At 43.1% G+C, this 27,586-nt stretch overlaps 2 protein-coding genes and 1 pseudogene across 3 annotated transcripts; 1 reads left to right on the top strand and 2 right to left on the bottom strand.

Moving 5' to 3' along the window:
• Positions 1-400: 400 nt before the first annotated feature.
• LOC139412327 (folylpolyglutamate synthase, mitochondrial-like) lies at positions 401-11,970 on the bottom strand (annotated as a pseudogene).
• A 3,919-nt stretch (positions 11,971-15,889) lies between these two features.
• Positions 15,890-18,618, top strand: LOC139410785 (tubulin beta-1 chain). Its single transcript, XM_071156288.1, has 4 exons — positions 15,890-16,036; positions 16,948-17,056; positions 17,166-17,276; positions 17,400-18,618. Exons 1-4 carry the CDS (start codon positions 15,980-15,982, stop codon positions 18,458-18,460), a joined length of 1,338 nt encoding a protein of 445 aa, XP_071012389.1. The 5' UTR covers positions 15,890-15,979; the 3' UTR covers positions 18,461-18,618.
• Positions 18,605-21,642, bottom strand: LOC139410786 (BCL2 like 16). 2 transcript variants are annotated; one of them, XM_071156290.1, is made up of 3 exons: positions 21,469-21,642; positions 20,528-21,163; positions 18,605-19,907 (listed from the first exon to the last, which is right to left on the bottom strand). In XM_071156290.1, exons 2-3 carry the CDS (start codon positions 21,005-21,007, stop codon positions 19,776-19,778), a joined length of 612 nt encoding a protein of 203 aa, XP_071012391.1. In that variant the 5' UTR covers positions 21,008-21,163; positions 21,469-21,642; the 3' UTR covers positions 18,605-19,775. The 2 variants fall into 2 exon arrangements, with proteins under 2 accessions (XP_071012391.1, XP_071012392.1); XM_071156291.1 differs by having other exon boundaries at positions 19,704-19,903.
• Positions 21,643-27,586: the final 5,944 nt, after the last annotated feature.

The raw sequence follows: 27,586 nt of genomic DNA, 5'->3' as shown, positions 1-27,586 counted from the left end.
ATTTACATTAGTCAAAACAATAATTCTAAGAGAAAATACACTCCAGCTCCAATCTAAACACCCTGAGAAAATCAATAAACTTAAAGTTCTATCAGAAAGACATATTACTTGCTGACAGTAGGCCAACAGCATAACTTCATAGTATAAAAGCTCAAGGATCCTGCACTGACAGAGCAACTTGAGTACAGCGCACTGGACAAGGAGCACACCTCTATTCAAGATGACCCTTAGCTGTAAACACCTCAGATATTATACCTGTCAAACATTGAGTGTATCTCAATGTCCTACATAAAAAACAGCCAGACGGATCCAAACTAACTACTGATCCAAACAGAATCCAAACCACTGTGCCAATAATCCCTTAGGACTCGAGCGAGGGGTCCAGTTGTGCCAGAATCACTCATACTAAGTGTAGACTACCTGTGACCAGGCCAGAGACGTGGGCTGCCTCTCTTAGTGGTGCTGTTTTAGCCATGACACTGGGTTGTACTGGAAGACTGCTGAACAATTAGTCACCCAGACTATTTACAGCTGCTACCCGCTGTATATTATCTATGCATAGTCACTTTACAAATTACCTCAACTAACCTGTACCCCTGGCACATTGACTCGGTACCGGTACCCCCTGTATATAGCCTCGTTATTGTTAAGCTTCTTCTGTTACTTAAAAAAAAAATATATATATATATATATATATATATATATATGTATATATATATTTTTTTTCACTTTAGTTTATTTAGTAAATATTTTCTTAACTCTATTTCTTAAACTGCATTGCTGCTTAAGGGCTTGTATGTAAGCATTTCACAGTAAGGTCTACCTACAGCTGTTATATTCGGCGCATGTGACAAATACAATTTGATTTGAGATAGTGGCTCCATGCAGTAGCCAGCACAGTGTCCTTTCCCTGACTGATCCACTGGAGGGCGCTGAGGATGCAGGGGTGTGTCTCCTGGTCTTGGCCAGTAAGGAGAACTTGTCCTGTATCAGCAGCTCCGACTCAGATCCCTGCTGCTTCTCTCTCCCACTCAGGCTCTGCTAGCTGCTCTCGTTGTCCAGGCAACGAGTGAGTATGTTCTCCACCAACACATTGAAATTCTGCTGATCTGTAAAAGAGCAGAGCACACAAAGAGAGTAAAGGACTACACACACACACACATCTATGACATTTTTCACAGCTGGACAATGAATGTGGTAGCATGTTATTTTACACAGCCAAGAAAACAGATATTCCAACTTGTGTAATCATATATTTATTGTGGCAGTTATGCTCCAGTAAATAAACATTTATTTGCACGACTTGTCTGTTAAAACCCCAGACAGAGAAGCCCAGAGAGAGAAGATAACTCACCTGTTTTCTGTAATAGTTTCAGTGATGTTTCAGTGATGTTGGGACAAAACACAGTCGAATCAAACTGGCATAGCTGCAAGGACATCAAAGGGAGAAGATTTGATATTTTGTCTATTTCAGTGTTTGATCTGTGTTGTGCTTCTTTGGGTGCTGTACAATATTCAGATCATGGCCAGAGCTGCAGAGTAGAGCAGGACAGAGCAGCATCTGTGTATCTGATCCCAGACCTGTAGTACTCACCACTAGGAGTTTTAGCATGGCAGCAGTCCCTCTCCCCTGTGGTGTTGAACAGCAGTACTCTGACCACAGGGAATCTGTCATACACAGCCACATAGTGAGTAGGCTGTCTATCAAAGAAATACACACTCAAATCTTACCGTAAAACGCATGGATGATAATTTTGTATCAGATCAATGTGAGCATCAATCTCAGGTGCGTGCTGATGTTTGGTGCAATGCGACTATTTCCTACATTTATAAGAGCTTACAATTTTCGACAATCGTTTGACCAATATAGGCCACTGTAGAAAATCCTGAGAAAGGACCACCCTCAGCGGGGTCGGCAGTATCCATAACCTCCAGTTTACAGGGATAGGGTCTCTTCCCCCGGCTCAGGCATTTGTTTTACGCCTGCACCATCACACCCGGAGATAGAGGAGACGGAGGGAAATTAGTGGAGAAGTGTGGGAAGGGTGAGATAGATTATTATTTATTTTGTACATTCAGGCATTTATTTATCTGGACGTTCCATGGGTGAAAATATGCTATTGACCTTTTACCATGATGGTACTGGGCTGAAAGGCTGCTGCCTGGGAGACCAGCCTGTTCTCCACTACTGGGGTAGTGAGCTGGTCATCTGCAAGTAAGCAGGGGCACACAGTCACTGAACCTCATCACAATTGGAATGTGTACTGTTATTTTGAGAAATACGTTCCCACACTAGCTAGAATAACATTGTCATACTTTGCGAGTTATAATCTAAACACACACGCACACACATCCACACACACACCAGACTGTTGGTAGCAGTGTAGCCAGGTCTTGCTGTGCTGCAGGGCAAGTGATGCATTGCAGCGCTGCTGTTGTCCAGCCAGGCCCAGACACAGAGGGTCAGCCCCAACTTCATGCTGCTCCAGATCTGGACATACCCACAGGGGACACTACACAAGGCAGGGGAGAGGGGGCCAACTCAGCATGTGAAATATGGGCGCACTCAAACAAATGCATAGCAAAATCAATGCAAATCTACTGGTTTTATGCCAAAGCCATGAGAAAAGGCCCCAGTGACTCACCCGTCTCTTTGCTCTGTCCGGTAGAACAGTCATGGGCCTAGTAGGATGCCTCTCATTGAATGCTGGCACCCCTGGCTGAGGAGAGATGGGACTTTATTCAACTACATTCACCCCTGGCTGAGGAGAGATGGGACTTTATTCAACTACATTCACCCCTGCAGACAGACTGAGTGGCACTTGCATCTTGCATCAACGTGCAAGAGGCGTCACTACAGTCCCTGATTCGAATTCAGGCTGTATCACATCCGGCTGTGATTGGGATAGGGCGGCGCACAATTGGCCCAGCGTCGTCTGGGTTTGGCCGGGATAGGCCGTCATTGTAAATAAGAATTTGTTCTTAACTGACTTGCCTAGTTAAATAAAGGTTAAATTAAAAAAATACAAAAAATAGATAGTAAGAATAATGCCACAGGTATACAGTTCATAGGTTGACCTCACACAACACAACATGCATTACTCTCACCTGAAATATACATGCTTTCTCCTCCATGGTGTCTCCTAGTATACTTGATCAATTCCTAAGGAGGAGATCCCACAAACCCATGGCTTCCTGTTCACCAAATGTCAGAAAGAAACTGTAACTGATCAATCTTAGGTTTGACTTTGATAATATAGCCTTTATGATATGCAGCAAAATTACCTGATGATGCTGGTACAGTCATAGGACCTTCAAATCACAACCTCTGCAAATGTTTTATTTGATTTATTTAACCTTTATTTAACCAGGTAGGCAAGTTGAGAACAAGTTCTCATTTACAATTGCGACCTGGCCAAGATAAAGCAAAGCAGTTCGACACATACAACAACACAGTTACACATGGAGTAAAACAAACATACAGTCAATAATACAGTAGAAAAAATAAGTCTATATACAATGTGAGCAAATGAGGTGAGATAAGGGAGGTAAAGGCAAAAAAAGGCCATGGTGGCAAAGTAAATACAATATAGCAAGTAAAACACTGGAATGGTAGATTTGCAGTGGAAGAATGTGCAAAGTAGAGATAGAAATAATGGGGTGCAAAGGAGCTAAATAAATAAATACAGTAGGGGGAGAGGTGGTTGTTTGGAATAAATTATAGATGGGCTATGTACAGGTGCAGTAATCTGTTAGCTGCTCTGACAGCTGGTGCTTAAAGCTAGTGAGGGAGATAAGTGTTTCCAGATACAGAGGTTTTTGTAGTTCGTTCCAGTCATTGGCAGCAGAGAACTGGAAGGAGAGGCGGCCAAAGGAAGAATTGGTTTTGGGGGTGACCAGAGATATATATCTGCTGGAGCGCGTGCTACAGGTGGGTGCTGCTATGGTGACCAGCGAGCTGAGATAAGGGGGGACTTTACCTAGCAGGGTCTTGTAGATGACCTGGAGCCAGTGGGTTTGGCGACGAGTATGAAGCGAGGGCCAGCCAACGAGAGCGTACAGGTCGCAGTGGTGGGTAATATATGGGGCTTGGGATGGCACTGTGATAGACTGCATCCAATTTATTGAGTAGGGTATTGGAGGCTATTTTGTAAATGACATCACCGAAGTCGAGGATCGGTAGGATGGTCAGTTTTACGAGGGTATGTTTGGCAGCATGAGTGACGGATGCTTTGTTCCGAAATAGGAAGCCAATTATAGATTTAACTTTGGATTGGAGATGTTTGATGTGAGTTTGGAAGGAGAGTTTACAGTCTAACCAGACACCTAGGTATTTGTTGTTGTCCACATATTCTAAGTCAGAACTGTCCAGAGTAGTGATGTTGGATGGGCGGGCAGGTGCAGGCAACGATCGGTTGAAGAGCATGCATTTAGTTTTACTTGTATTTAAGAGCAATTGGAGGCCACGGAAGGAGAGTTGTATGGCATTGAAGCTTGTCTGGAGGTCGTTAACACAGTGTCCAAAGAAGGGCCAGATGTATACAGAATGGTGTCGTCTGCGTAGAGGTGGATCAGAGACTCACCAGCAGCAAGAGCGACATCATTGATGTATACAGAGAAGAGAGTCGGTCCAAGAATTGAACCCTGTGGCACCCCCAAAGAGACTGCCAGAGGCCCGGACAACAGGCCCTCCGATTTGACACACTGAACTCTATTAGAGAAGTAGTTGATGAACCAGGAGAAGCAATCATTTGAGAAACCAAGGCTATCGAGTCTGCTGATAAGGATGTGGTGATTGACAGAGTCAAAAGCCTTGGCCAGGTCAATGAATACGGCTGCACAGTATTGTTTCTTACGATGGCGGTTAAGATATCGTTTAGGACCTTGAGCATGGCTGAGGTGCATCCATGACCAGCTCTGAAACCAGATTGCATAGCGGAGAAGGTATGATGGGATTCGAAATGGTCGGTAATCTGTTTGTTGACTTGGCTTTCGAAGACCTGGCTTTCAAAGGCAGGGTAGGATAGATATAGGTCTGTAGCAGTTTGTACTAGCCTGTTCAACCCTCTTCCTTTGAAGAGGAGGATGACCGCAATCTTTAGGAATCTCAGACGACACGAAAGAGAGGTTGAACAGGCTATTAATAGTGGTTGCAACAATTTCGGCAGATAATTTTAGAAAGTAAGGGTCCAGATTGTCTAGCCTGGCTGATTTGTAGGGGTCCAGATTTTTCAGCTCTTTCAGAACATCAGCTGACTGGATTTGGGAGAAGGAGAAATGGGGAAGGCTTGGGCAAGTTGCTGTGGGGGGTGCAGTGCTGTTGACCGGGGTAGGGGTAGCCAGGTGGAAAGCATGGCCAGCTGTAGAAAAATGCTTAATGAAATTCTCAATTATAGTGGATTTATCGGTGGTGACAGTGTTTCCTATCCTCAGTGCAGTGGGCAGCTGGGAGGAGGTGTTCTTACTTTACAGTGTCCCCAAACTTTTTGGGGTTTGTGTTGCAGGAAGCACATTTCTGCTTGAAAAAGCTATCCTTGGCTTTTCTAACTGCCTGTGTATATTGGTTTCTAGCTTCCCTGAAAAGTTGCCTATCACAGGGGCTGTTCGATGCTAATGCAGAACGCCATAGGATGTTTTTGTGTTGGTTAAGGGTTAAGGGCAGTCAGGTCTGGATAGAACCAAGGGCTATATCTGTTCCTGGTTCTAAATTTATTGAATGTGGCATGCTTATTTAAGATGGTGAGGAAGGCATTTTTTTAAATAACCAGGCATCCTCTACTGACGGGATGAGATCAATATCCTTCCAGGATACCCCGGCCAGGTCCATTAGAAAGGCCTGCTCGCTGAAGTGTTTCAGGGAGCGTTTGACAGTGATGAGTGGAGGTCGCTTGACCGCTGACCCATTACGGATGCAGGCAATGAGGCAGTGATCGCTGAGATCTTGGTTGAAAACAGCAGAGGTGTATTTAGAGGGCAAGTTGGTTAGGATGATATCTATGAGGGTGCCTGTGTTTATGGCTTTGGGGTGGTACCTGGTAGGTTCATTGATAATTTGTGTGAGATTGAGGGCATCAAGCTTAGATTGTAGGATGGCTGGGGTGTTAAGCATGTTCCAGTTTAGGTCGCCTAGCAGCACGAGCTCTGAAGATAGATGGGGGGCAATCAGTTCACATATGGTGTCCAGAGCACAGCTGGGGGCAGAGGGTGGTCTATAGCAGGCGGCAACGGTGAGAGACGTGTTTTTAGAGAGATGGATTTTTAAAAGTAGAAGTTCAAATTGTTTGGGTACAGACCTGGATAGTAGGACAGAACTATGCAGGCTATCTTTGCAGTAGATTGCAACACCGCCCCCTTTGGCCATTCTATCTTGTCTGAAAATGTCTGATGAAGATTTCAGAATGTTTGGTGATCTTCCTAAGCCAGGATTCAGACACGGCTAGAATATCCGGGTTGGCAGAGTGTGCTATAGCAGTGAATAAAACAAACTTGGGGAGAAGGCTTCTAATGTTATCATGCATGAAACCAAGGCTATATAAATCCATCTGTTATATAGAAAGATATTGCTCAGAATGGTTTACAACTGTTATCAATTGATTTGGTCATTAGTACATTTGTAAACAAACTGTACATGGGACAGGGTATGTGAATGTTTTTTATTTTTATTTGATTTTAGATTTTTTTTACCCCCTTTTCTCCCCAATTTCGTGGTATCCAATTGTTAGTAATTACTATCTTGTCTCATCGCTACAACTCCCGTACGAGACCAAGGTCGAAAGCCATGCGTCCTCCCAAACACAACCCAACCAAGCCGCACTGCTTCTTAACACAGCGCGCATCCAACCCGGAAGCCAGCCACACCTATGTGTCCGGAGGAAACACCGTGCACCTCGCGACCTGGGTTAGCGTGCACTGCGCCCGGACCGCCACAGGAGTCGCTGGTGCGCGATGAGACAAGGATATCCCTAACGGCCAAACCCTCCCTAACCCGGACGACACTAGGCCAATTGTCCGTCTCCCCACGGACCTCCCGGTCGCGGCAGGCTGAGACAGAGCCTGGGCGCAAACCCAGAGTCTCTGGTGACACAGCTAACGCTTCGATGCAGTGCCCTAGACCACTGCGCCACCCGGGAGGCCCCTGGGTATGTGAATGTTACCCTCTCCTATAGAAAGACATGGAATGTCAGGATCGTGAGGAAGCGGAGATAGGCCGACATACTAACTACATGGGAGTATTGAGGATCAGTGCAGTTGTCACGCCCTGACCTTAGAGAGCTTTTGGTGTCTCTATTTTGGTTTGGTCAGGGTGTGATTTGGGTGGGCATTCTATGTTCTATGTTTTTGTATTTCTTTGTTTTGGCCGGGTATGGTTCTCAATCAGGGACAGCTATCATTCGTTGTCTCTGATTGGGAATCATACTTAGCCTTTTCCCCTTTTGTCAGTGTGTGAAGTTGACTTTTGCTAGTGGCACTATAGACCTGTAAGCGTCACAGTCGTTTCTTTGTTTTGTTGGCGACATTTACCTAATAAACAGAAATGTAGGCTCACAACGCTGCGCTTTGGTCCACTTCTTATGACGCCATGACAGCAGTGACACAGTCATAACAAGAAAGGGTCAGAGAGTTATTTAGAGAGTGATGGGCTACATCAATATTCATTCTTCAACTCTCTATGAAGACATACTAGAACTTTGTAGCCTCTAACAGCATACACCTCCCAGAATTATTTGGTGAAGAGCTCATTGCTGATTGGCTGTCCATTGATCTTTATTCTCGCTCTGACATGTGCCAGGTGTGGCGAGCTGTAAGGTAAAGATTATATTCTTAATGTTCACAGTAGGATAGAGATGACATCTCTGACTGTATGTTCAGTCATTTCATATTATGTGTGTGATAAGAATGTAGTTATTCACAATTTCTGACATTTAACCCTAATAAAAATTCCCTCATCAATTCCATCATCAATATTTTCCATAATTTCCTAATTAATAAATCTTATTTTTTTAACAGCTGAAAAAAACGTGTTTCTGTCAATTGGTTTAGTTATATTTCAGTCTTCTGTGATGTATAAAGTGTAATAGTGAGATGCAAACTTGAAATGATATGCATAAGAGAAGCTACATGTATCTAATTATAGATAAGTTGACTAACAAATAGCCTACCAGCATGTCAGAAATTGTAAGCAGAAACATATCTAAGTCCTGCAACCCCTTGTTCTGCAGTCTTTGACTGTAGCCTATAGCACATTTTCGATATTTGCGGGTTAGGGTCAGGTGCAGGTCTCAGATTTTCACTTTATCACATATAGTCAGGAGGTTGCGGATGGGTTATTAGCAATTGCGGCGGGTGTGGGTGAACAAATACCTGACCCGTGCACCACTAGTATGCACATGTACAGTATTTTCACATTACTATACTTACAGATTCTACTTACCCCTTTGACCTGTTGTCAAGGAGGACCATGACATAAAACTGGAGGCCATTGTTGGTACGATTAACATTGTTTATCAAATATTTTTCTGTGTTGTCTTATGTGAACACAGTCAGCAGGTAATGGCTTAAGTTATAATTGATTTTCTCTTGTGGAGAAATGTGGCTGCAACAAAAAAGAGGATCTCAAGACAGCGATGTCAAAGCTGAATGAAGACCTCAAATGGACTAAAAGTGTTGTAATTAATTTAATGAATGTAATACATTTTATTTAAAAAAAATACAATTAAGTTTTTTATAAACATATTTCTTGTTTTATGAACATGGAGGACTTATGTAGGAATGTGGAGGTTTTAAATCGTACAGTGCATACGGAAAGTATTAAGACCTTTGACTGTTTCCACATTTTGTTACGTTACAGCCTTATTCTAAAATGAATTAAATCATTTTTTCTCATCCATTTATACACAATACCCCGTAATGACAAAGCAAAAATAGGTTTAGACATTTTCGCAAATTTATAAAAATTATAAACTGAAATATAACATTTACATACAGCAGTAATATGTAGCAATTCAATAGTGAACATGTCGGAATGTGTAGGTTTTAAGTAGTAGATACCCAAACTCTCAGTAGTTAATCAATCATTAAGAAATAATTATGTAGTGATTTGAGTAGGAAATGTGTAGTGTTCACCAGTAGTGAAACATCCTAATTTATCACTCATTACTTCTTAAATTACTACATAAATCACTACTGGTGTCATGGCTGTGGGTAACTGGTGAAAGGAGTCAGGCGGAGGAGAGCTGAGAAGCATGGACAAGGGATTTAATAAAGAAAAACACCAGTACAAACACAATACTATGGTGCAGGAAAAAATACCGGTACCACGAATAAACGGGCGTAACAACCAAACCCGGCAACAATAATACCAGCCGTCAGATACAGCCTAACAATAAAACAAACACGCACACAAACATGGGGGAAACCAGAGGGTTAAATAATGAACATGTAATGGGGGGAATTGAAACCAGGTGTGTAGAAAACAAAGACAAAACAAATGGGAAATGAAAAATGGATCGGTGATGGCTAGAAGGCCGGTGACGCCGACCACCACCCGAACAAGGAGAGGGACCGACTTCGGCGAAAGTCGTGACAACGTGTTTACTACACATCTCAATAGCAATCAAGTAGTAAAACCAGTATGTTTGTGTAGATCTTGTGTATTAGTGATGAGTAGTAATTCAGTAGTACTTTTTCATGAGGGCCCCACAGGCCTCACAAGTCTCCCAGGTACTAGTTGAAAATAAGGGGTTAAATACATGTAAAAAATAGAAATAAAAACAAATGTTCCCTGATCTTTCTTATCTTTCAGAAATAGGACAGACACTTCAGAATTAACCTTATTTAGATTTTTGGTGGGACTATGTGTTGTTCCAGGTAGTGAATGTTATTAAATGTGTTTGAATAGGTTAATAGTGCTAAAGCCAAAATATCTAATTTCTTTCATATATTTTTTTTTTATACTACAAGGGGTCTTAAAATCAAAATCATAACTAAATGATCCTTGGTATCACCTTCTTAAAACAATTCCATATAGCTTAGTAGAACCCCCCCACCCCTGGCTAAGACATGGCTTAGACTCTTATGGGTTAATGGAGATAATTTTCCTGCTGGGCCAGTACAACCCAGCAAGAAACATGAACATGAAGGGATACTCTAAGGATAACATCCGCCCTGCAGGTAACTGATCAGATTTTTTTTCAATTCAAAATCAATGATCTTCTTCTGAATTGAATACCACCATGCCATTCATGCTGTTACGGTAAAGAGTCATGGGGAAAAGCGTCGGTATGCATGCTGCTCTTGCACGTCGGCTAAATTTACTAAATCCTTATTCCCATGTCAGCAGGCTCATTCTACCACCATTCTCTGTTGTCTCTTTCCAGTGTAATAAAAGGCTGTGCATTGTCAGGTGGTGGTGGTTGCAAGAAGAACAACTCTGGCTCAGGCACCTCTACCCAACCACCTTGCACCAAGACAAGACGAACTCTGCTATAGGAGCCATAAGGATCAGTCTTCTACTTTCAGCATGTCGGACCCTCAACGTTGGTCATGTTGGTCTGCAGCTACTCCACTACACAACAGGCCTACCAAACAACACAAATCATTCCCAATCACCTTCACTGTAAAAACAAATGATGTTGTACTTGTGTTTTATCTTTTTGACAACTAGATACTGTTTTGTATATTCTAAATAGAAAAATAAAGGTTTGCTTTATAAAACATCTGCGTTGAAATGTAATTTTGTCACAAGATAAACATACAACATTCCATCTTGAGACAGTTGGAGTTCACTTCATTCAAAACCAAGATGATAGTCACTAGGCAACAACATTATAGTCACTAGGCAACAAGATGATAGTCACTAGGAAACAGGGACACTGCTAGTCAGAGAAAACAGGAAGTAAAACCCTGCATCTAACACATTGAAATGATTCAGCATGATCATACTCATGGTTAATTTCATGTTCTTCAATTTCTCATAGTTTTTAATAGACCTTCAAGGTTTGTTTTGATGAACCAAAACACCCTAATGTGGATCTATTGGAAATTGTGAATTAATACAAGATCGCCAGTCTCCTGGGACGTATTTTTCCAATAATCAATAAACATGACACTGGTTTTCAATACAGCCAGAAGATGGCAGTAGATGATTGGAACGTTATTGTTCGCCGGAAGTGTTGGGAGTTGGCCTGTAATAAGGGAGTGGTATGGAGTCAGATCACACAATGGACTGCTTAGCAGCTGCCTCTAGTAGCAGGCCTCTGAAAAAGATTATGTCAAATGAGCATCTGTTTGGATGCTGTCCCAGAGATTGTAATATTTTGGTAACAGTTTTAAGACTGGTTTACCCATGTCCCATTACTCACTGTTTCATTATGGGTGACTGTAGTAGTGTCCAATATGCTTACATAAAACACTAGAAACGGGGGGCAATATTTATTTATTGAAATCCTTTATTGATTGATTCAAATCAATGTCACTACTATAGAGCTCATTTAAACCACTTAGAGAGAATCCCTGTTCTTAGAAAAAAGGAAAGAACACCACAGAAAAACACATTTGATTGGTTAACCACATTCATCTGATTAAAGACTCACTTGAAAGAGTGCAAATGTAATGTATTAATGAATGGACACTCCCAGGATTGATCAAAATGATTTGAAACATCTCATAAACATCTCAAAATATGCTGTCTCATCCAACCATAAAACTAGTTATGAGGCTGTTGCTAAGTGCTGTCTAGTAGGCCAGTATTTATTACAAGATATCTTAAATGTATTTACATTGTTTTTGGGAAAGAATGCATCTACTTTAATCTCAAAATCCCTAAATTAGTGATACAGTAGTATTACATCATCCCCCTCCAGAAGGCTATAAATCCAAATTGATCCAGTGACTCATCCTTAATCAATACAAACCCATCCCCCATTTTGTTCTACCATTACCACACCAATTACCTTCCATCTCAGCCACCATCATTATCCCACTCAGTCATTCAGCCAGTGGCAGTGATAGCCCACTACATAACCAGCATAGTATATTGCCAGCGATGTGATAGCCTGTTTTGATAAGTGTCACAGCGGAGGTCTGGACTTCCCCGGGCCACAGCTGATGTTCTCTGTGTATGCATCATCATCATCAGTAAGCTCAGTGGATGTGCTGCATAGTCTGGAGCTGAGTGTCTGGCAGCGTTAGCATCAGCTGTGCTTCCTGACTGACTGTTCTCCCAGTGGACCAGCCATGGAGACAGCAGGAGAAGAGAGAAAAGCACAGAAGGATAGCATGCATGACCAATCTCAAGAAAATCAATGGAAGAATGATGTATTCCCTCTCTGCATCTGGGCACTGTTCCATTATTCACAATGCAGCCTAGCCTACTCCCCCACCACTGAAGGAGTGCCCCTCCCCCTCTCGCTCTTACAATGGTGAATCCCACCCATTCACTCACAGATTGTTACTCTTCATTAGGGACGGATATGGTGATACACAGCTTACTACGCTATGAGAGATCGGGATCAGACACAGCCATTTATTGTAACAGCATTCCAGAGTAAATGTAAATACTGAGGAGAGTAACCTGATATGTCTGAATCACTGGGCTCCATCAGCAGACATACTGTACAGTACACAATCAGCGTGAGACACAGCTGTTCCTGTCCAACACCTGGCCTGCATTATTAACCACATGCCCATTCCTCCCGCTCACCCACAATTTTACTGTATAGGCCAGGCCAGGAAAGACCACCTCTGATTTCTGCTGTTCTCCAATGACCAAACTTTACAAAGATATCAGATATTCACTGGAAATTCTAAATGTTACCCAAATATTGCACATATAATTGTTGGTAGAAACCTCTTGTAAAGAGTAGGCATCTGTCTGTACCAATATGCTGAATAGCTAAGGAAGACTGGGCGTGGCAAGTACTTTACAGTGCTTTAGAATTCTACTGTCAATTTGTTGCAAATCAGCATACATTTAGAAATTGACTTGTGTGTACTAGTTCCTCGCTGCTAGAAAACACAGTACTTGAATAGCATCACGACATGCCCACTGCAACACAGTAACTATTGTAGCTGACACTAGCTAGCATTTGCATTCTGCCAGGGTGTCTTTTTGCACGGTCATGGTCTCTTTGTTATGTAACATGAATGTGGAGCTCTGTCTAACTCTTCCTCACACTCTACCCTGAGAAGAGTGTAGTCAAGTCATAGAGATACAGTATAACACTGATTCTGTTAAATCTACAGTTGTAATCATTTTTCTATTGGTGTAGTGTACCACTGTCTGCTACACTATCTGGCAGTACACAGAGGATGCAGTAGTCTACTGAAGATGTAGGGAAGATGCCGAGTCAGGGCAGGGTCATTTAACCATCAACCTACTGGAGAGCTCTAGTCTAGTGGGACAGCCAAGCTGCAAGTTGCTTTAAGCATATAATGAGGTGACATTATGTCCATAAATGTGTCCATATGTCCATAAAGAGCCGAGGACAGCTTTGCAGTAGACACGCTCAGCCTCACGTCACATGACATCACACAACTTAGCATACAGTCAGACTCTATTCCCCTCCAAAGTTAGATGAATAATTCATTTACTGCAGAGGGATAAAAATGGTTTGAATCAAAAGGAAATCTCACACCTCCAGTCCTGTCTTGAGGCTGTCTATTGTTGGATAGGCCCAGCCCTTGTCTTTCTGCTACTTTGTAGATTAAAACGGCTTAGATAGAAATAGAATGTGGATGTGTGTGCCCAGACAGAGGATGGTATGGGAAAGGTGTTGTATGAAACCATAATGAGCTGCTTCCACTGTATAGGATGTTACTCAGGAAATGTATTTGTGATTGATTCCCTTTGTCTCTCCTCAGGCTCACCTTCTTCCTGTCCTCACAAAGCCCCACTCTCTCCCCCTTTGTTACTATTAACACACCCACCCTTTCCCTGTCGTCTGTGACTAGACACTACCGTGGAGGAAGAATGCAGGGGCCATGAAGAAAGTGTGAGGAAGAGTTAGACAGAGCTCCGCATTCACTTTACATAACAAGGGGCGGCAGGTAGCCTAGTGGTTAGAGTGTTGGACTAGTAACCGGAAGGTTGGCAGATCGAATCCCTGAGCTGACAAGGTAAAACTCTGTTGTTCTGCCCCTGAACAAGGCAGTTAACCCACTGTTCCTAGGCTGTCATTGTAAATAAGAATTTGTTCTTAACTGCCTTGCCTAGTTAAATAAAAGAAGTATTATGTATACTGAGTGTACAAAATAATAGGCTGTGTGCTGTATCAAACTGAGAGTACACTGGATGATGACCCAGTTACAGAGTGAACACAGCAGTGATGTCTCTGCAAAGGCAGCCTATGCTGTGAGAATGGACTGTATGCACTCACTGTGCTGTAATGAGATTGAAACTGAGTATGGCTATTCATTCCACACAACTCTATACATGTTATGGATAGTGGTAAGACCTGAATGGGCATGGATCACCTCCACAAAGGTCTGTTCAATGGATATTGGTCCAAACTAACAGAGTCACCTGGGTGTCTCTCCTCTGTCCTTCGGCGCACAGCTATGCAGGAGGAGAGTGCTGGCGTCTCAGATACATTTTCCCCCTGGCACACATATTAATAACCCCCCCTACCCTAATTCCAGCACTCTTTAAAACAGGCATGCACTGCTCCCCTCCCAAGATCTTTCTCTGCTGCTGCCACACCCCTCCCTGTTTTGTTCAGCCTTCCAGACAGTGTCTGTCTCGCTGGTGTATAATAGCCCAACCTCCCCATCTCATGCTAAATTGGATTTCAGCTGTTTCATTGCACTATTTATGTGTTGTTTCATATTATATAATTAAGACTATGCCAGTACAAAGATTAATAGAATTTAACATGGAAGATTTTATTGGACTGTCTGTCACTTCATGACTGGACTATGTTGTGATCAGTAATACATACCAAGGAGATGGTTACAATGGGGCCCCAGGTCAGAGTCATCTGTTGGAAATGGTAATACATTGATGTTATATAAATCAGACATGGATTCATTCACAACAATAGACTATGTATATGCAGGATTTCGTCTCGATTTAGTTTAAGTATATTAATCCCGTTGTGAAGTTCTCACTGTGGCCTGTAAGGGGAAAGGAGCAGTCAAGCAGTCTGTCTGTAAAGCCCCGACACAGCCGAGGCAGCCATGTTTTACAATGCGCAAAAAGGGAGGCGCCCATATTCAGAAATATGTAACAACAACGATAAGAATTAGGGATATAAATTACTCTGGGTACATATAATCTAATCGAAGGTTACAGTATCAAAGGCTGTAGACTATGTTGTGTTATGCTAACAAAACAACTGACATATCTTCGATGACATATTAGATCCCTTTCTTGACAGAAAACATGTGACATGATGTTGGAATCATCTCATGTGACAAAATGTAAATCGAGAAACGAAATAGCTATGTTTCACCCCAAGAAACTGAAATAATTCTGCCAGGAATGGTTTCAACGTAACAATGAGCCACGTTGATTTATATTACATCTGTGAGGTTGTTCTTAGTTCTACAATTGTATGTGAAAAGGTTTCACCTATTTTAAATAGTCAACCGGTGCCTCTCTTAATCATGTACTCTGTGTGGCTTATTGGATCAAAATATGGTGAAGAAAGTATAGTTTAAAATGAGATATGATTTTAGCCGGCATAAAGACAAATCGTCAAGATTATGTGAGGATCACACGTTTGTGTATATTTTGATTGATAGACAGAAGAGGCCAATGAAAATCATTCTTTGTGAATATGGTTGGTCTATAGGTGTGTCAATAATTGAGCCTGAGAAATATTAACCAATAGATTTGTCAGATTTGGTGACATGGAATCTAAGGGGCGGGCACAAAATCTCTTATATAGTCAGGGAGACCATTCTTTTAGCGCACTCTAAGAAAGGAAGCCAAGCCACTGGTTTTTATTGGCACAAGAGTTGTTCTACCTTCAAAGTAAAAATGAGGGAAATCGTGCATCTTCAGGCTGGACAGTGTGGAAACCAGATCGGCGCTAAGGTTTGTCATCTGTTTTATTAATTTGATGCAAATCTTGCGATAAATAACTGCGTAAAATCGCAGTTTCTTTGTATGCGTGTCCAGTTAACCACACCCAAAGAACTGTATTGTTAATGGAAATGCAAGCAATTCATATTCCTAACCTATATTGATTACCGTTATTGTTTTGATGGGTGAGTGGGAAGAGGAAAAAAAAAGCGTTGGTAATTATTTTTATGCGCTACTCTATTTTTATTCGACCGGTTTTATTTGGACTGGAATGATCCTTAAACTATAGACTACTGGTGAGCGAGACAATATACATACATGTGTATTAAGAAATTGTTTTATTAAATGTAAAATTGATCGATTAAATGTGGGTATGGATAACTACTATTTACTCGCCCTACTGCAATGCGCAAAGGGGGAAGTAGGCCTCAGTGATGCCATATTCCAAGTAATCTGTTAAATAGCGACTACATTTCAGTTATTGTCGCAATAAACATTTCTTGGGGGTGGGAAATGGGACATTTGTTCAATCCCATATTATGACCCACATTCGTATCATTGATAGCACGCTGCGCCCGGTTTTTTGGCAGATGTGGGCGGTATTTCATCAAGTGACGTTTCGACATTTTCAAAACCATTGCTAATGGATTTCAGCCAATCGGAGGTCATGCCACGCGCGCGGAATTTTACGGGAGGGAGATTTTCATTCCAGATACCTAACCATACATTTTATGTACCTATAATGAACCATGCAATATAGTCGAATTGATCCATTGACGTGATCAAATGGCATATTGAAACAATCTAATTGCATAGGCCTACCACGCATTTGATTAACGGATCACACTTTGAATGGCATATTAGCCTACCTGATATGAATTATATTTTGCGCTGTAGACTAAATCCGAATGCTCTTCTTGCAGTTCTGGGAGGTGATCAGTGACGAACATGGCATTGACCCAACGGGTACATACCATGGGGACAGTGACCTTCAGCTCGACAGGATCAACGTCTACTACAATGAAGCCTCAGGTAAGCCTTGTTTGTCTAATGTAGAACCACATTTGTCAAATTCCTTATCCCTCCCAATTGATTATGTATGGTTCTGACATTGCTCTTTATTTTCCTCCTGGTTGTCTAGGTGGTAAATACGTGCCTCGTGCCGTGCTTGTCGACTTGGAGCCAGGGACCATGGACTCTGTGAGATCTGGACCCTTCGGCCAGATCTTCAGACCTGACAACTTTGTGTTCGGTAGGTCTCTCTGCTTCATATTTGTACAGTATTTAAAAAAAAAATTATATTCATAATGTCGCCTGTACATAAACTGAATAGAGTACTAGACTACAATAATTTATCCAATATCTTGTTTTGCAGGCCAGAGTGGTGCTGGAAACAACTGGGCCAAGGGCCATTACACAGAGGGAGCTGAGCTGGTGGACTCAGTCCTGGATGTTGTGAGGAAGGAAGCTGAGAGCTGTGACTGTCTGCAAGGTTTCCAGCTCACCCACTCACTAGGAGGTGGAACCGGCTCTGGCATGGGCACCCTGCTCATCAGCAAGATCCGTGAAGAGTACCCCGATCGCATCATGAACACCTTCAGCGTGGTGCCCTCACCCAAAGTATCAGACACTGTGGTGGAGCCCTACAATGCCACCCTGTCAGTCCACCAGCTAGTGGAGAACACTGACGAGACCTTCTGCATTGACAACGAGGCTCTCTACGACATCTGCTTCCGTACCCTCAAACTCACTACTCCCTCCTACGGAGACCTCAACCACCTGGTGTCGGCAACTATGAGCGGTGTCACAACCTGCCTGCGGTTCCCAGGACAGCTCAACGCTGACCTCCGTAAGCTTGCTGTCAACATGGTGCCCTTCCCCCGTCTCCACTTCTTCATGCCTGGCTTCGCCCCCCTCACCAGCAGGGGAAGCCAGCAGTACCGCTCCCTCACTGTGCCTGAGCTCACCCAGCAGATGTTCGATGCCAAGAACATGATGGCCGCCTGCGACCCCCGCCACGGACGCTACCTTACAGTGGCTGCCATCTTCCGTGGACGCATGTCCATGAAGGAGGTGGATGAGCAGATGCTGAACGTGCAGAACAAGAACAGCAGCTACTTCGTTGAATGGATCCCCAACAACGTCAAGACTGCTGTCTGTGACATTCCTCCCCGTGGCCTCAAGATGGCTGCTACCTTCATCGGCAACAGCACAGCCATCCAGGAGCTGTTCAAGCGTATCTCAGAGCAGTTTACAGCCATGTTCAGGCGTAAGGCTTTCCTCCATTGGTACACCGGAGAAGGTATGGATGAGATGGAGTTCACTGAGGCTGAGAGCAACATGAATGACCTGGTGTCTGAGTACCAGCAGTACCAAGATGCCACTGCTGAGGAGGAGGGAGAGTTTGAAGAGGAGGGAGAAGAGGAGCTGGCCTAAATGTTTGTAATTGTGCACATCCAAGCTGTATAATTCACTGACATGTCAGTCTTGACCTTTCCAGTGTTCCGTTACCTGTCATTTTGTTTTGTCACCTCTGCTATTCCTGTCATTTCTTGTCTGTACAGAAACATGTCAATAAAATTTCTTTTGTTTAATGTGCCGTATTCCTCCATTTAATGGTTGCTTCAATAATAGCCAGCTCAGTAATCACATGTCACACATTATTCTGACAACAACCAGTTTTTCAACTAGGCAATAGGTCAAGTGGTGACAACATTCAAATGACAAATGTATTGTAACCACAGTTTCATAATTGTAGTGCAGGTGTTGGTGCATTTATGAAGTCATTGATGTATGTTTTCTATACATAGTAAGATGAGGGGCTACAGTGTTCCCCAGCACAATTGTGCTAGTTCTCTGAGGCATAAGCTCAGGTTTTTGCATGTTTTGCCATGCCTCTGAAATCTGATTAGTGAGCTAAACTCATGGTAAATCTGTTTTGAATTAGCCATTCAAGCTATGATTTAGTCTGACATAACATGCACTAATAACCACGCTAGTTATCCAAGGACTTTATCCCCTGTGATGTTGACAGACCAAATTGGCAAGTAAAGTGGTGTTTTATAAACCCTCTAGTTCCTTATTTCGATGTTAGAGCGCACATAAATATACACATGTAGACTATCATGAAGTTTATTGCTAATTTGGCTGACAAAGTCAAAGGTGTAAGAGCAATATTAGAACATGCCTGTCCATTCACCATTTATGTATGACATGGGTTGAACTTGACAAACTAAAGTCTGCATTTACACAAGCAGCCCATATCTGGTGTTTTTCTTTCACTAATTGGCCTCTTGACCAAGCAGACCAGCTCTGAAAGATATCTGATGTAGGGAAAAATAATCTGAATTTGCTGCCTGGATGGGGCATTTTCAGCAACAACAAAAAATATATGTTGGATAGGGCATTTCGGTTTCAGTTGTGCAAATATCCTTGGCTGACACCTGACACAGTGAAAAGCTTATCTCTACTGAATTATGATTCAGTTGTAAACTAGCTGGCTGGTTAATACTGGGAGCCTATTGTATGTTGAGCCCTGAAACTGTTACGTCAATGTCTAATGCAAAGTCCCACAACTGCCCGGCACATTACTGAGGTAATGTTTTTACCAGCATGATTGCACACCTCAATGGTTTAAAATAGACAATAGTGGGACATTGAAATACAGTTGGAAAATATATGCTTTGGGAAAATATTTATTCAATAAGGGGACTTTTGGAGCGATCTGATTGTGGTCACCAGGTGGGGGTGTTTAAGATTTTATTCGTTTCCACAGGAAATAGGACAGGATACTGGTAGCCAATAGCAGTAGAGTCCAGCAACACACCTTCTTCACCTGGCCCTCCAAGTCCTGCTTCTGCCCAAAGCGGGACACAAAGCCTGTCTGCCATCAACAGAAAATGTGATTAGATCCCAGGAATTAAACAGAATTTAAGATTCACAACAACAACAACAGGACAACCTAACATTTTCAACTGTAGTCTAGTGCTCTATTCAATCACATCTGCTTTAGCCGACATCCTTATTAAAGCGATGTCCTTGTTTTGGCGATGTCGGAGGTGGATCTGCATTAGAGTTGTCAAATTCACAAGAGGCTCCTGGCATTATACCTAAAGCGGACATTGCCATTGGCTGCAGAGTCGCACGAAAATAAATCCCATGCAGCCAGCCTTGTTACCAAGTTTGAACCCTGGAATATGAGCTGTAATCTACACCTCAATTAGACTGATAAAAACCCTCATTATTTGATTTTATGATTTTATAATTGGAGTGTAATTATTTCTATATAGCTTACACTTTCTTGTTCTGAACTTCTAACGGGAGTGGGGCGGGTGTGGCTTCGTGACAATGATCGTAAGATCAGATGCTCACCGATTTGACGGCTCCAACGCCGCCAAAACATCCATTATGTGGCTGTCTGCCATCACTGGTTAACGCTTGATCTGATTGAATCTAGGCCATAGTCTTACTTTGATAGTGAAGAACCTTGACTAGTAAACTTACCCATCCACCCTTGTCCCGAATCTCTGGACAGATGACCCTCTCCACGTAACCCCCCACACACTCCTTAAGCTGGGGCAGGATTCCCCCCATGCCCCTCTCATGGCAGTGCAGGGCCATCTGGCCAGCCAGCACATACACAGACAGCACCGCACTCCAGGCCAGGTCCCGTCGGCGCCCCCCGGGGGTGGTGGTGGCAAAGTGCTCATCCAGGATGGCGGTTAGCATGGGACAGGCTGTGGCCTCGGTCACATCGTGGAAGACACGTGGCCAACGCCTGAAGAAGATGGGGAACCTAACTAGCAGCTCATCCCCAGCATGGCGCAGGGCTGCTGCTGTGGCAGTAGGGGGTGGGCCAATGTGGCCATCGGGCCCTGCGATCACATAGTTTATATAGTCATGTAACATCAGATAGGCCTCTCGTACCAGGGGGTCAGGGCTGTTTATGCCACCCCTGCTCTCTAGCCCCTCTGACTGACCCATCGCCTCCGGCTGACTGACACCCTGTCGCAAATCACAACGCTGTGACTTGCATTAGAGCAGTGGGCCGTTCACAGATGAACAGTCCCTGTGCCAAGTTGCCATCAGCCATCCTCTCAGCAATGTCAATTCCTCATCGAGGGTTAGAGATCCAATCACCTGAAACCACAAAGAAATCATCAACCTCTGCACTGTACATGTTGAACAGCACAGTGGGTAAAAAAACATGTAGCACTTATTATACCTTTTATAAACAAAACAAGTGGAATTCTTTTCAGTTAATGTTAGTCAAATCTGTGCATTTCTCCAACTCCATTATGATGTTTGTTAGACTAATATCGCATTACACAGACATATCATACAATATTTGAATATAACATTCTGAAATATCAACTAATACAGCAAATGTGCACATTTCCAATAAACAACACTAGCAATCAACAGAGAAAGTATTTAAAACTCACCCCTTCCCTTCCACCAAAACACAAGTGGTACCAAGACACACACACACACAAACACAAAAAGGAATTAGTGGTGCAGGTGGCGGAACAACAGCGGGTCCAAAGCAGTATATAGTTCAGCAGGAGTGGGTCGGCAACCGGTCCGCTCGTTGCTGCCTTTACCCAGGCTAAATTTAGAGGCCTTGTTGGAAACTGACACTGAACTCCTGCGTCATATGCACAATCATCAACCCTCTGACACACATCCCCATTCCAACACAAGCAAAGTTAAATATAGATCTTAGAGAGAGTGTGTGTGTGGCTCAGTGTAGAAACAGGTTCATTTGAAGTCTGTGAGATCATACTGGTGAAGACAGTCAAAGAGGAGGCAGGCCAAAATAAAGTCATCAGTTGATAGGTTTAATATTTCACTGAGCAATTTCACTGAAAACCATTCAGAGATGTTTCTTTTTGGATTCTGCCCTCATCAAAACCAGATTTCATACTGTGATGTTGTGCATACAGTTTTAGCTCTGGAACATTTGTCATTGATGTTTGATTGTGGTATTTTAATTCAGAGACCACAAACACACACACACTCACACAGCATCAAGATTAACATACAACAACAATCCTACTCCTTCACATACAGATTTAGCATAGATTGTGTTTCTTCCAGTGAGCTTCTTTCAGCCTGTCTGTAATCTGTGTGGTGCCAGTCAGGGGAATGTGGTAAGGAGGCGTAGGCTTTAAGAGGGGCTGAAGGCTATCCTCTATCCTCCAATGGGAGTCTGCCAATCTACCTATCTGTTCCTCCACCAGGAATAATGCTGACCAGTGGAGTGCAAGGCAATAAAAGCCGCATGCAAGCACTTGGACTTCCACTAGGATGCAGTGGTGTGTCACTAAACAGATTTGAGCTTGTGAGTTGCAGTCAGTATTGAACTGTAAATTATGGTTTTGCAATACTGTAGGTTTGTAATTGATTGAAATAACAGAGACCAGGAAATGGTTTCCTTTGTACTTCCTCCCCTGCAGCTTTGTATATACAACCAGTATATTGTAGGGCCATGGCACCAGCAACATGGAAACAATAATTTATCTTTAACACATTGTCAAGCATTTTGGGTTTCAATACATTTGTTTTTATTCTTGTGATTACGCATATTGCAACCAAATAATTGTCTGTTGATTTAAAGAGACAAAAAGAAAGGGTTCTTATTGCGACAGTGTATGGCTTAATGACGCACTCATGTTCATGTGTGCATCTACACTGGCCTGTGTGTTAACTATCTACGTACCCGTTAATCTGATGGAGCACTTGGGGATCAATCAGATGCACTCATTTACATTGACATTTTAGTCATCTAGCAGACGCTCTTATCCAGAGAAATTTACAGGCTCAATTAGGGTTAAGTCATGTAGTCCTGTTTACTCCGTTGATTTATAAGTGAAGACAAAGACCAGCTCAAGTAGCATCGTCAGCAGCTCCGTGTGTTTGCCCATCTGGCACATACTGTACATGTAGAAGGAGATATGAAAAATGACAAGTCCCCTCATCATTCCCCATAGATAGATGCCGTATGAGAGACGTGCTTTATTATTCTTCAACATTCAACAGACAATGCTAGAACGTTACAATGAGTGTGTAACATGGTTCCCCTCCTCAGAGACAGGAGACAGGGTGCAGGGGAAGTGACATCGTTGATAGTACCTGCTATCAGGGCTCTCATATGTTCATGTGGCAACATCTGCAGGGGGGGAACTTCCTGTCTAGAGTTTTACTGTAGGCTACAGGGCCCTTTGAAGTTGGTTCAGTCCCTGCCAGGGAAACTGAAGTGTTTAACCAGATGAAACAAAATCACTCTGACAGTTTCATCTGACAAGCTGATTACAAGATAATTGCTTTCCAACACCAGCTTTGGTTGAGAGCTGAAGTATTTGAGAGTACGTGAGTATGTTGCTTACTGTAGTTTCTATGTCCTTGGTGAAACAAAATAGACTACAAGACCAAAAGTGTGTGGACACCTGCTCGTCGAACATCTCATTCCAAAATTGTGGCCATTAATATGGAGTTAGTCCCCCCTTTGCTGCTATAACAGCCTCCACTCTTCTGGGAAGGCGTTCCACTAGATATTGGAACATTCAGACACAAAAGCATTAGTGAGGTCGGCACTGATGTTGGGCCATTCTGCTGCCAATCTTTGTCTATGTAGATTGCATGGCCGTGTGCTCGATTTTATACATCTGTCAGCAACGGGTGTGGCTAAAATAGCCGAATCCACTAATATGAAGGGTTGTCCACATACTTTTGTATATATAGTGTAGATATAGGATGTTTAATGTTTTGTCTTTCTCATACAAACAAAGGATATTGTGGAAAAATCTTGCCAGTTATGGACAATTTGATGAGAGCAAAAAATAATGATATTATTGTGTTTTACATTGCTAATTTTCATCCACTTACAGTGGGGCAAAAAAGTATTTAGTCAGCCACCAATTGTGCAAGTTCTCCCACTTTAAAAGATGAGAGAGGCCTGTAATTTTCATCATAGGTACACTTCAACTATGACAGACAAAATTTGAAAAAAAAATCCAGAAAATCACATTGTAGGATTTTAAATGAATTTATTTGCAAAATAATGGTGGAAAATAAGTATTTGGTCACCTACAAACAAGCAAGATTTCTGGCTCTCACAGACCTGTAACTTCTTCTTTAAGAGGCTCCTCTGTACTCCACTCGTTACCTGTATTAATAGCACCTGTTTGAACTTGTTATCAGTATAAAAGACACCTGTCCACAACCTCAAACAGTCACACTCCAAACTCCACTATGGCCAAGACCAACGAGCTGTCAAAGGACACCAGAAACAAAATTGTAGACCTGCACCAGGCTGGGAAGACTGAATCTGCAATAGGTAAGCAGCTTGGTTTGAATAAATCAACTGTGGGAGCCATTATTAGGAAATGGAAGACATACAAGACCACTGATAATCTCCCTCGATCTGGGGCTCCACGCAAGATCTCACCGAAGTAAAAAAGCCTACCATCAGTAACACACTACGCCGCCAGGGACTCAAATCCTGCATTGCCAGACTTGTCCCCCTGCTTAAGCCAGTACATGTCCAGGCCCGTCTAAAGTTTGCTAGAGAGCATTTGGATGATCCAGAAGAAGATTGGGAGAATGTCATATGGTCAGATGAAACCAAAATATAACTTTTTGGTAAAAACTCAACTCATCATGTTTGGAGGACAAAGAATGCTGAGTTGCATCCAAAGAACACCATACCTACTGTGAAGCATGGGGGTGGAAACATCATGCTTTGGGGCTGTTTTTCTGCAAAGGGACCAGGACGACTGATCCGTGTAAAGGAAAGAATGAATGGGGCCATGTATCGTGAGATTTTGAGTGAAAACCTCCTTCCATCAGCAAGGGCATTGAAGATGAAACGTGGCTGGGTCTCAGCATGACAATGATCCCAAACACACCACCCGGGCAACGAAGGAGTGGCTTCGTAAGAAGCATTTCAAGGTCCTGGAGTGGCCTAGCCAGTCTCCAGATCTCAACCCCATAGAAAATCTTTAGAGGGAGTTGAAAGTCCGTGTTCCCCAGCAACAGCCCCAAAACATCACTGCTCTAGAGGAGATCTGCATGGAGGAATGGGCCAAAATACCAGCAACAGTGTGTGAAAACCTTGTGAAGACTTACAGAAAACGTTTGACCTCTGTCATTGCCAACAAAGGGTATATAATAAAGTATTGAGATAAACTTATGTTATTGACCAAATACTTATTTTCCACCATAATTTGCAAATAAATTCATTAAAAATCCTACAATGTGATTTTCTGGATTTTTTTTTCTAATTTTGTCTGTCATAGTTGAAGTGTACCTATGATGAAAATGACAGGCCTCTCTCATCTTTTTAAGTGGGAGAACTGGCACAATTGGTGGCTGACTAAATACTTTTTTGCCCCACTGTATATCTGCCCCCCAAGACCACATGTACATGTATATCTCTCTCTTTCTACTGGTTCATTGCTTCTCTCCCTGCCGAGAGGTTTTCAGAGCTTCCCCAGCATCACACACACATTAACACATTCAACTGGTCTGAGACCAGAAATGTGGAATATTATAATTTGACTGCTTGATCGCATGTTGTTTCTCTGGGAAAATACAGGTCTTTGCTGGAACCTGAAAGAATCATGTAGAGCTTCACTGTGAAATGTGAAAGCAATGCTAAACTACAGGACTGTTTTGGGAGAACATGCATGGGAGAATCAGCTGTTCTGGACTACTGTGTGATCACGCTCTCCACAGCCGATGTGAGAAAGACCTTTAAACAGGTCAACATTCACAAGGCCACAGGGCCAGGCGGATTTCCAGCACATGTACTCCGAGCATGCGCTGACCAACTGGCAAGTGTCTTCACTGACATTTTCAACCACTCCCTGTCTGAGTCTGTAATACCAACATGTTTCAAGCAGACCACGATAGTCCCTATGTCCAATAACACTAAGGTAACCTGCCTAAATGACTACCGACCCGTAGCACTCACGTCTGTAGCCATGAAATGCTTTGAAAGGCTGGTCATGGCTCACATCAACACCATTATCCCAGGAACCCTAGATCTACTCCAATTTGCATACCGCACAAACAGATCCACAGATGATGCAATCTCTATTGCACTCCACATTGCTCTTTCACATCTGGACAAAAGGAACACCTATGTGAGAATGCTATTCATTGACTACAGCTCAGCGTTTAACACCATAGTGCCCTCAAAGCTCATCACTAAGCTAAAGACCCTGGGACTAAACACTGTGCAACTGGATCCTAGACTTCCTGATGGGCCGCCCCCAGGTGGTAATGGTAGGTAACAACACATCTGCCACGCTCATCCTCAACACGAGGGCCCCTCAGGGTTGTGTGCTCAGTCCCCTCCTCAACTCCCTGTTCACTCATGACTGCAAGGCCAGGCACGACTCCAACACCATCATTAAGTTTGCTGATGACACAACAGTGGTAGGCCTGATCACCGACAATGATGAGACAGCCTATAGGGAGGAGGTCAGAGACCTGACCGTGTGGTGCAAGGACACAACCTCTTCCTCAACGTGATCAAGACAAAAGAGATGATTGTGGACTACAGGAAAAGGAGGACCGAGCACGCTCCCATTCTCATCGATGGGGCTGTAGGGGAGCAGGTTAAGAGAGGAGCAGGTTCAGATCATCAAAAGGGTTTACAGCTGCACCATCGAGAGCATCCTGACGGGTTACATCACTGCCTGGTATGGCAACCGCTCGGCCTCCGACCGCAAGGCACTACAGAGGGTGGTGTGTACGGCCCAGTACATCACCGGGGCCAAGCTTCCTGCCATCCAGGACCTCTATACCAGGCAGTGTCAGAGGAATGCCCTAAAAATTGTTAAAGACTCCAGCCACCCTAGTCACAGAATGTTCTCTCTGCTACCGCACGGCAAGCGGTACCGGAGTGCCAAGTCTAGATTCAAGAGGCTTGTAAACAGCTTCAACCCCCAAGCCATAAGATTCCTGAACAGCTGATCAAATGGCTACCCAGACTATTTGCATTGCCCCCTCCCCTCTTCTACACTGCTGCTACTCTCTGTCATCATCTTTGCATAGCCACTTTAACTCTACCTACATGTACATATTACCTCAATTACCTCGACACTGGTGCCGCCACACATTGACTCTCTACCGGTGCTGTCACGCCCTGACCTTAGAGATCCTTTTTATTCTCTATTTTGGTTAGGTCAGGGTGTGACTAGGGTGGGTACTCTAGTTTTTGCATTTCTATGTTGGCCTGGTATGGTTCCCAATCAGAGGCAGCTGTCTATCGTTGTCTCTGATTGGGGATCATATTTAGGCAGCCTTTTTTCCACCTGTTTTGGGTGGGATCTTGTTTTTGTGTAGCTGCCTGTGAGCAGCCCAGAACGTCACATCTCGTTTCAGTCTGTATTGTTTTTGGTGAGGTGCATATTTATTAAACATGTGGAACTCTAAGTACGCTGCGCCTTGGTCCATTCATTCCAACAATCGTGACAGGTACCCTCTGTATATAGCCCCTCTATTGTTATTTACTGCTGCTCTTTAATTATTTGTTACTCTTATCTCTTACTT

This window comes from Oncorhynchus clarkii, chromosome 6, assembly GCF_045791955.1.
Source record: "Oncorhynchus clarkii lewisi isolate Uvic-CL-2024 chromosome 6, UVic_Ocla_1.0, whole genome shotgun sequence".
In the NCBI taxonomy this organism is placed as follows: Eukaryota; Metazoa; Chordata; class Actinopteri; order Salmoniformes; family Salmonidae; genus Oncorhynchus; species Oncorhynchus clarkii.
This window is presented reverse-complemented; position numbering and strand designations above follow the sequence as displayed.

What these genes read in the sequence shown, in the direction of transcription:
- LOC139410785 (XM_071156288.1), top strand. Translation starts at nt 15,980, where the DNA reads ATGAGGGAAATCGTGCATCTTCAGGCTGGACAGTGTGGAAACCAGATC. An exon ending in GAAACCAGATCGGCGCTAAG is followed by an intron (nt 16,037 to 16,947) that starts GTTTGTCATCTG and finishes CTCTTCTTGCAG; the next exon opens with TTCTGGGAGGTGATCAGTGA. An exon ending in ACCTGACAACTTTGTGTTCG is followed by an intron (nt 17,277 to 17,399) that starts GTAGGTCTCTCT and finishes CTTGTTTTGCAG; the next exon opens with GCCAGAGTGGTGCTGGAAAC.
- LOC139410786 (XM_071156290.1), bottom strand. Translation starts at nt 21,007, where the DNA reads ATGGGTCAGTCAGAGGGGCTAGAGAGCAGGGGTGGCATAAACAGCCCT. An exon ending in TTCGGGACAAGGGTGGATGG is followed by an intron (nt 19,908 to 20,527) that starts GTAAGTTTACTA and finishes TGTTGATGGCAG; the next exon opens with ACAGGCTTTGTGTCCCGCTT.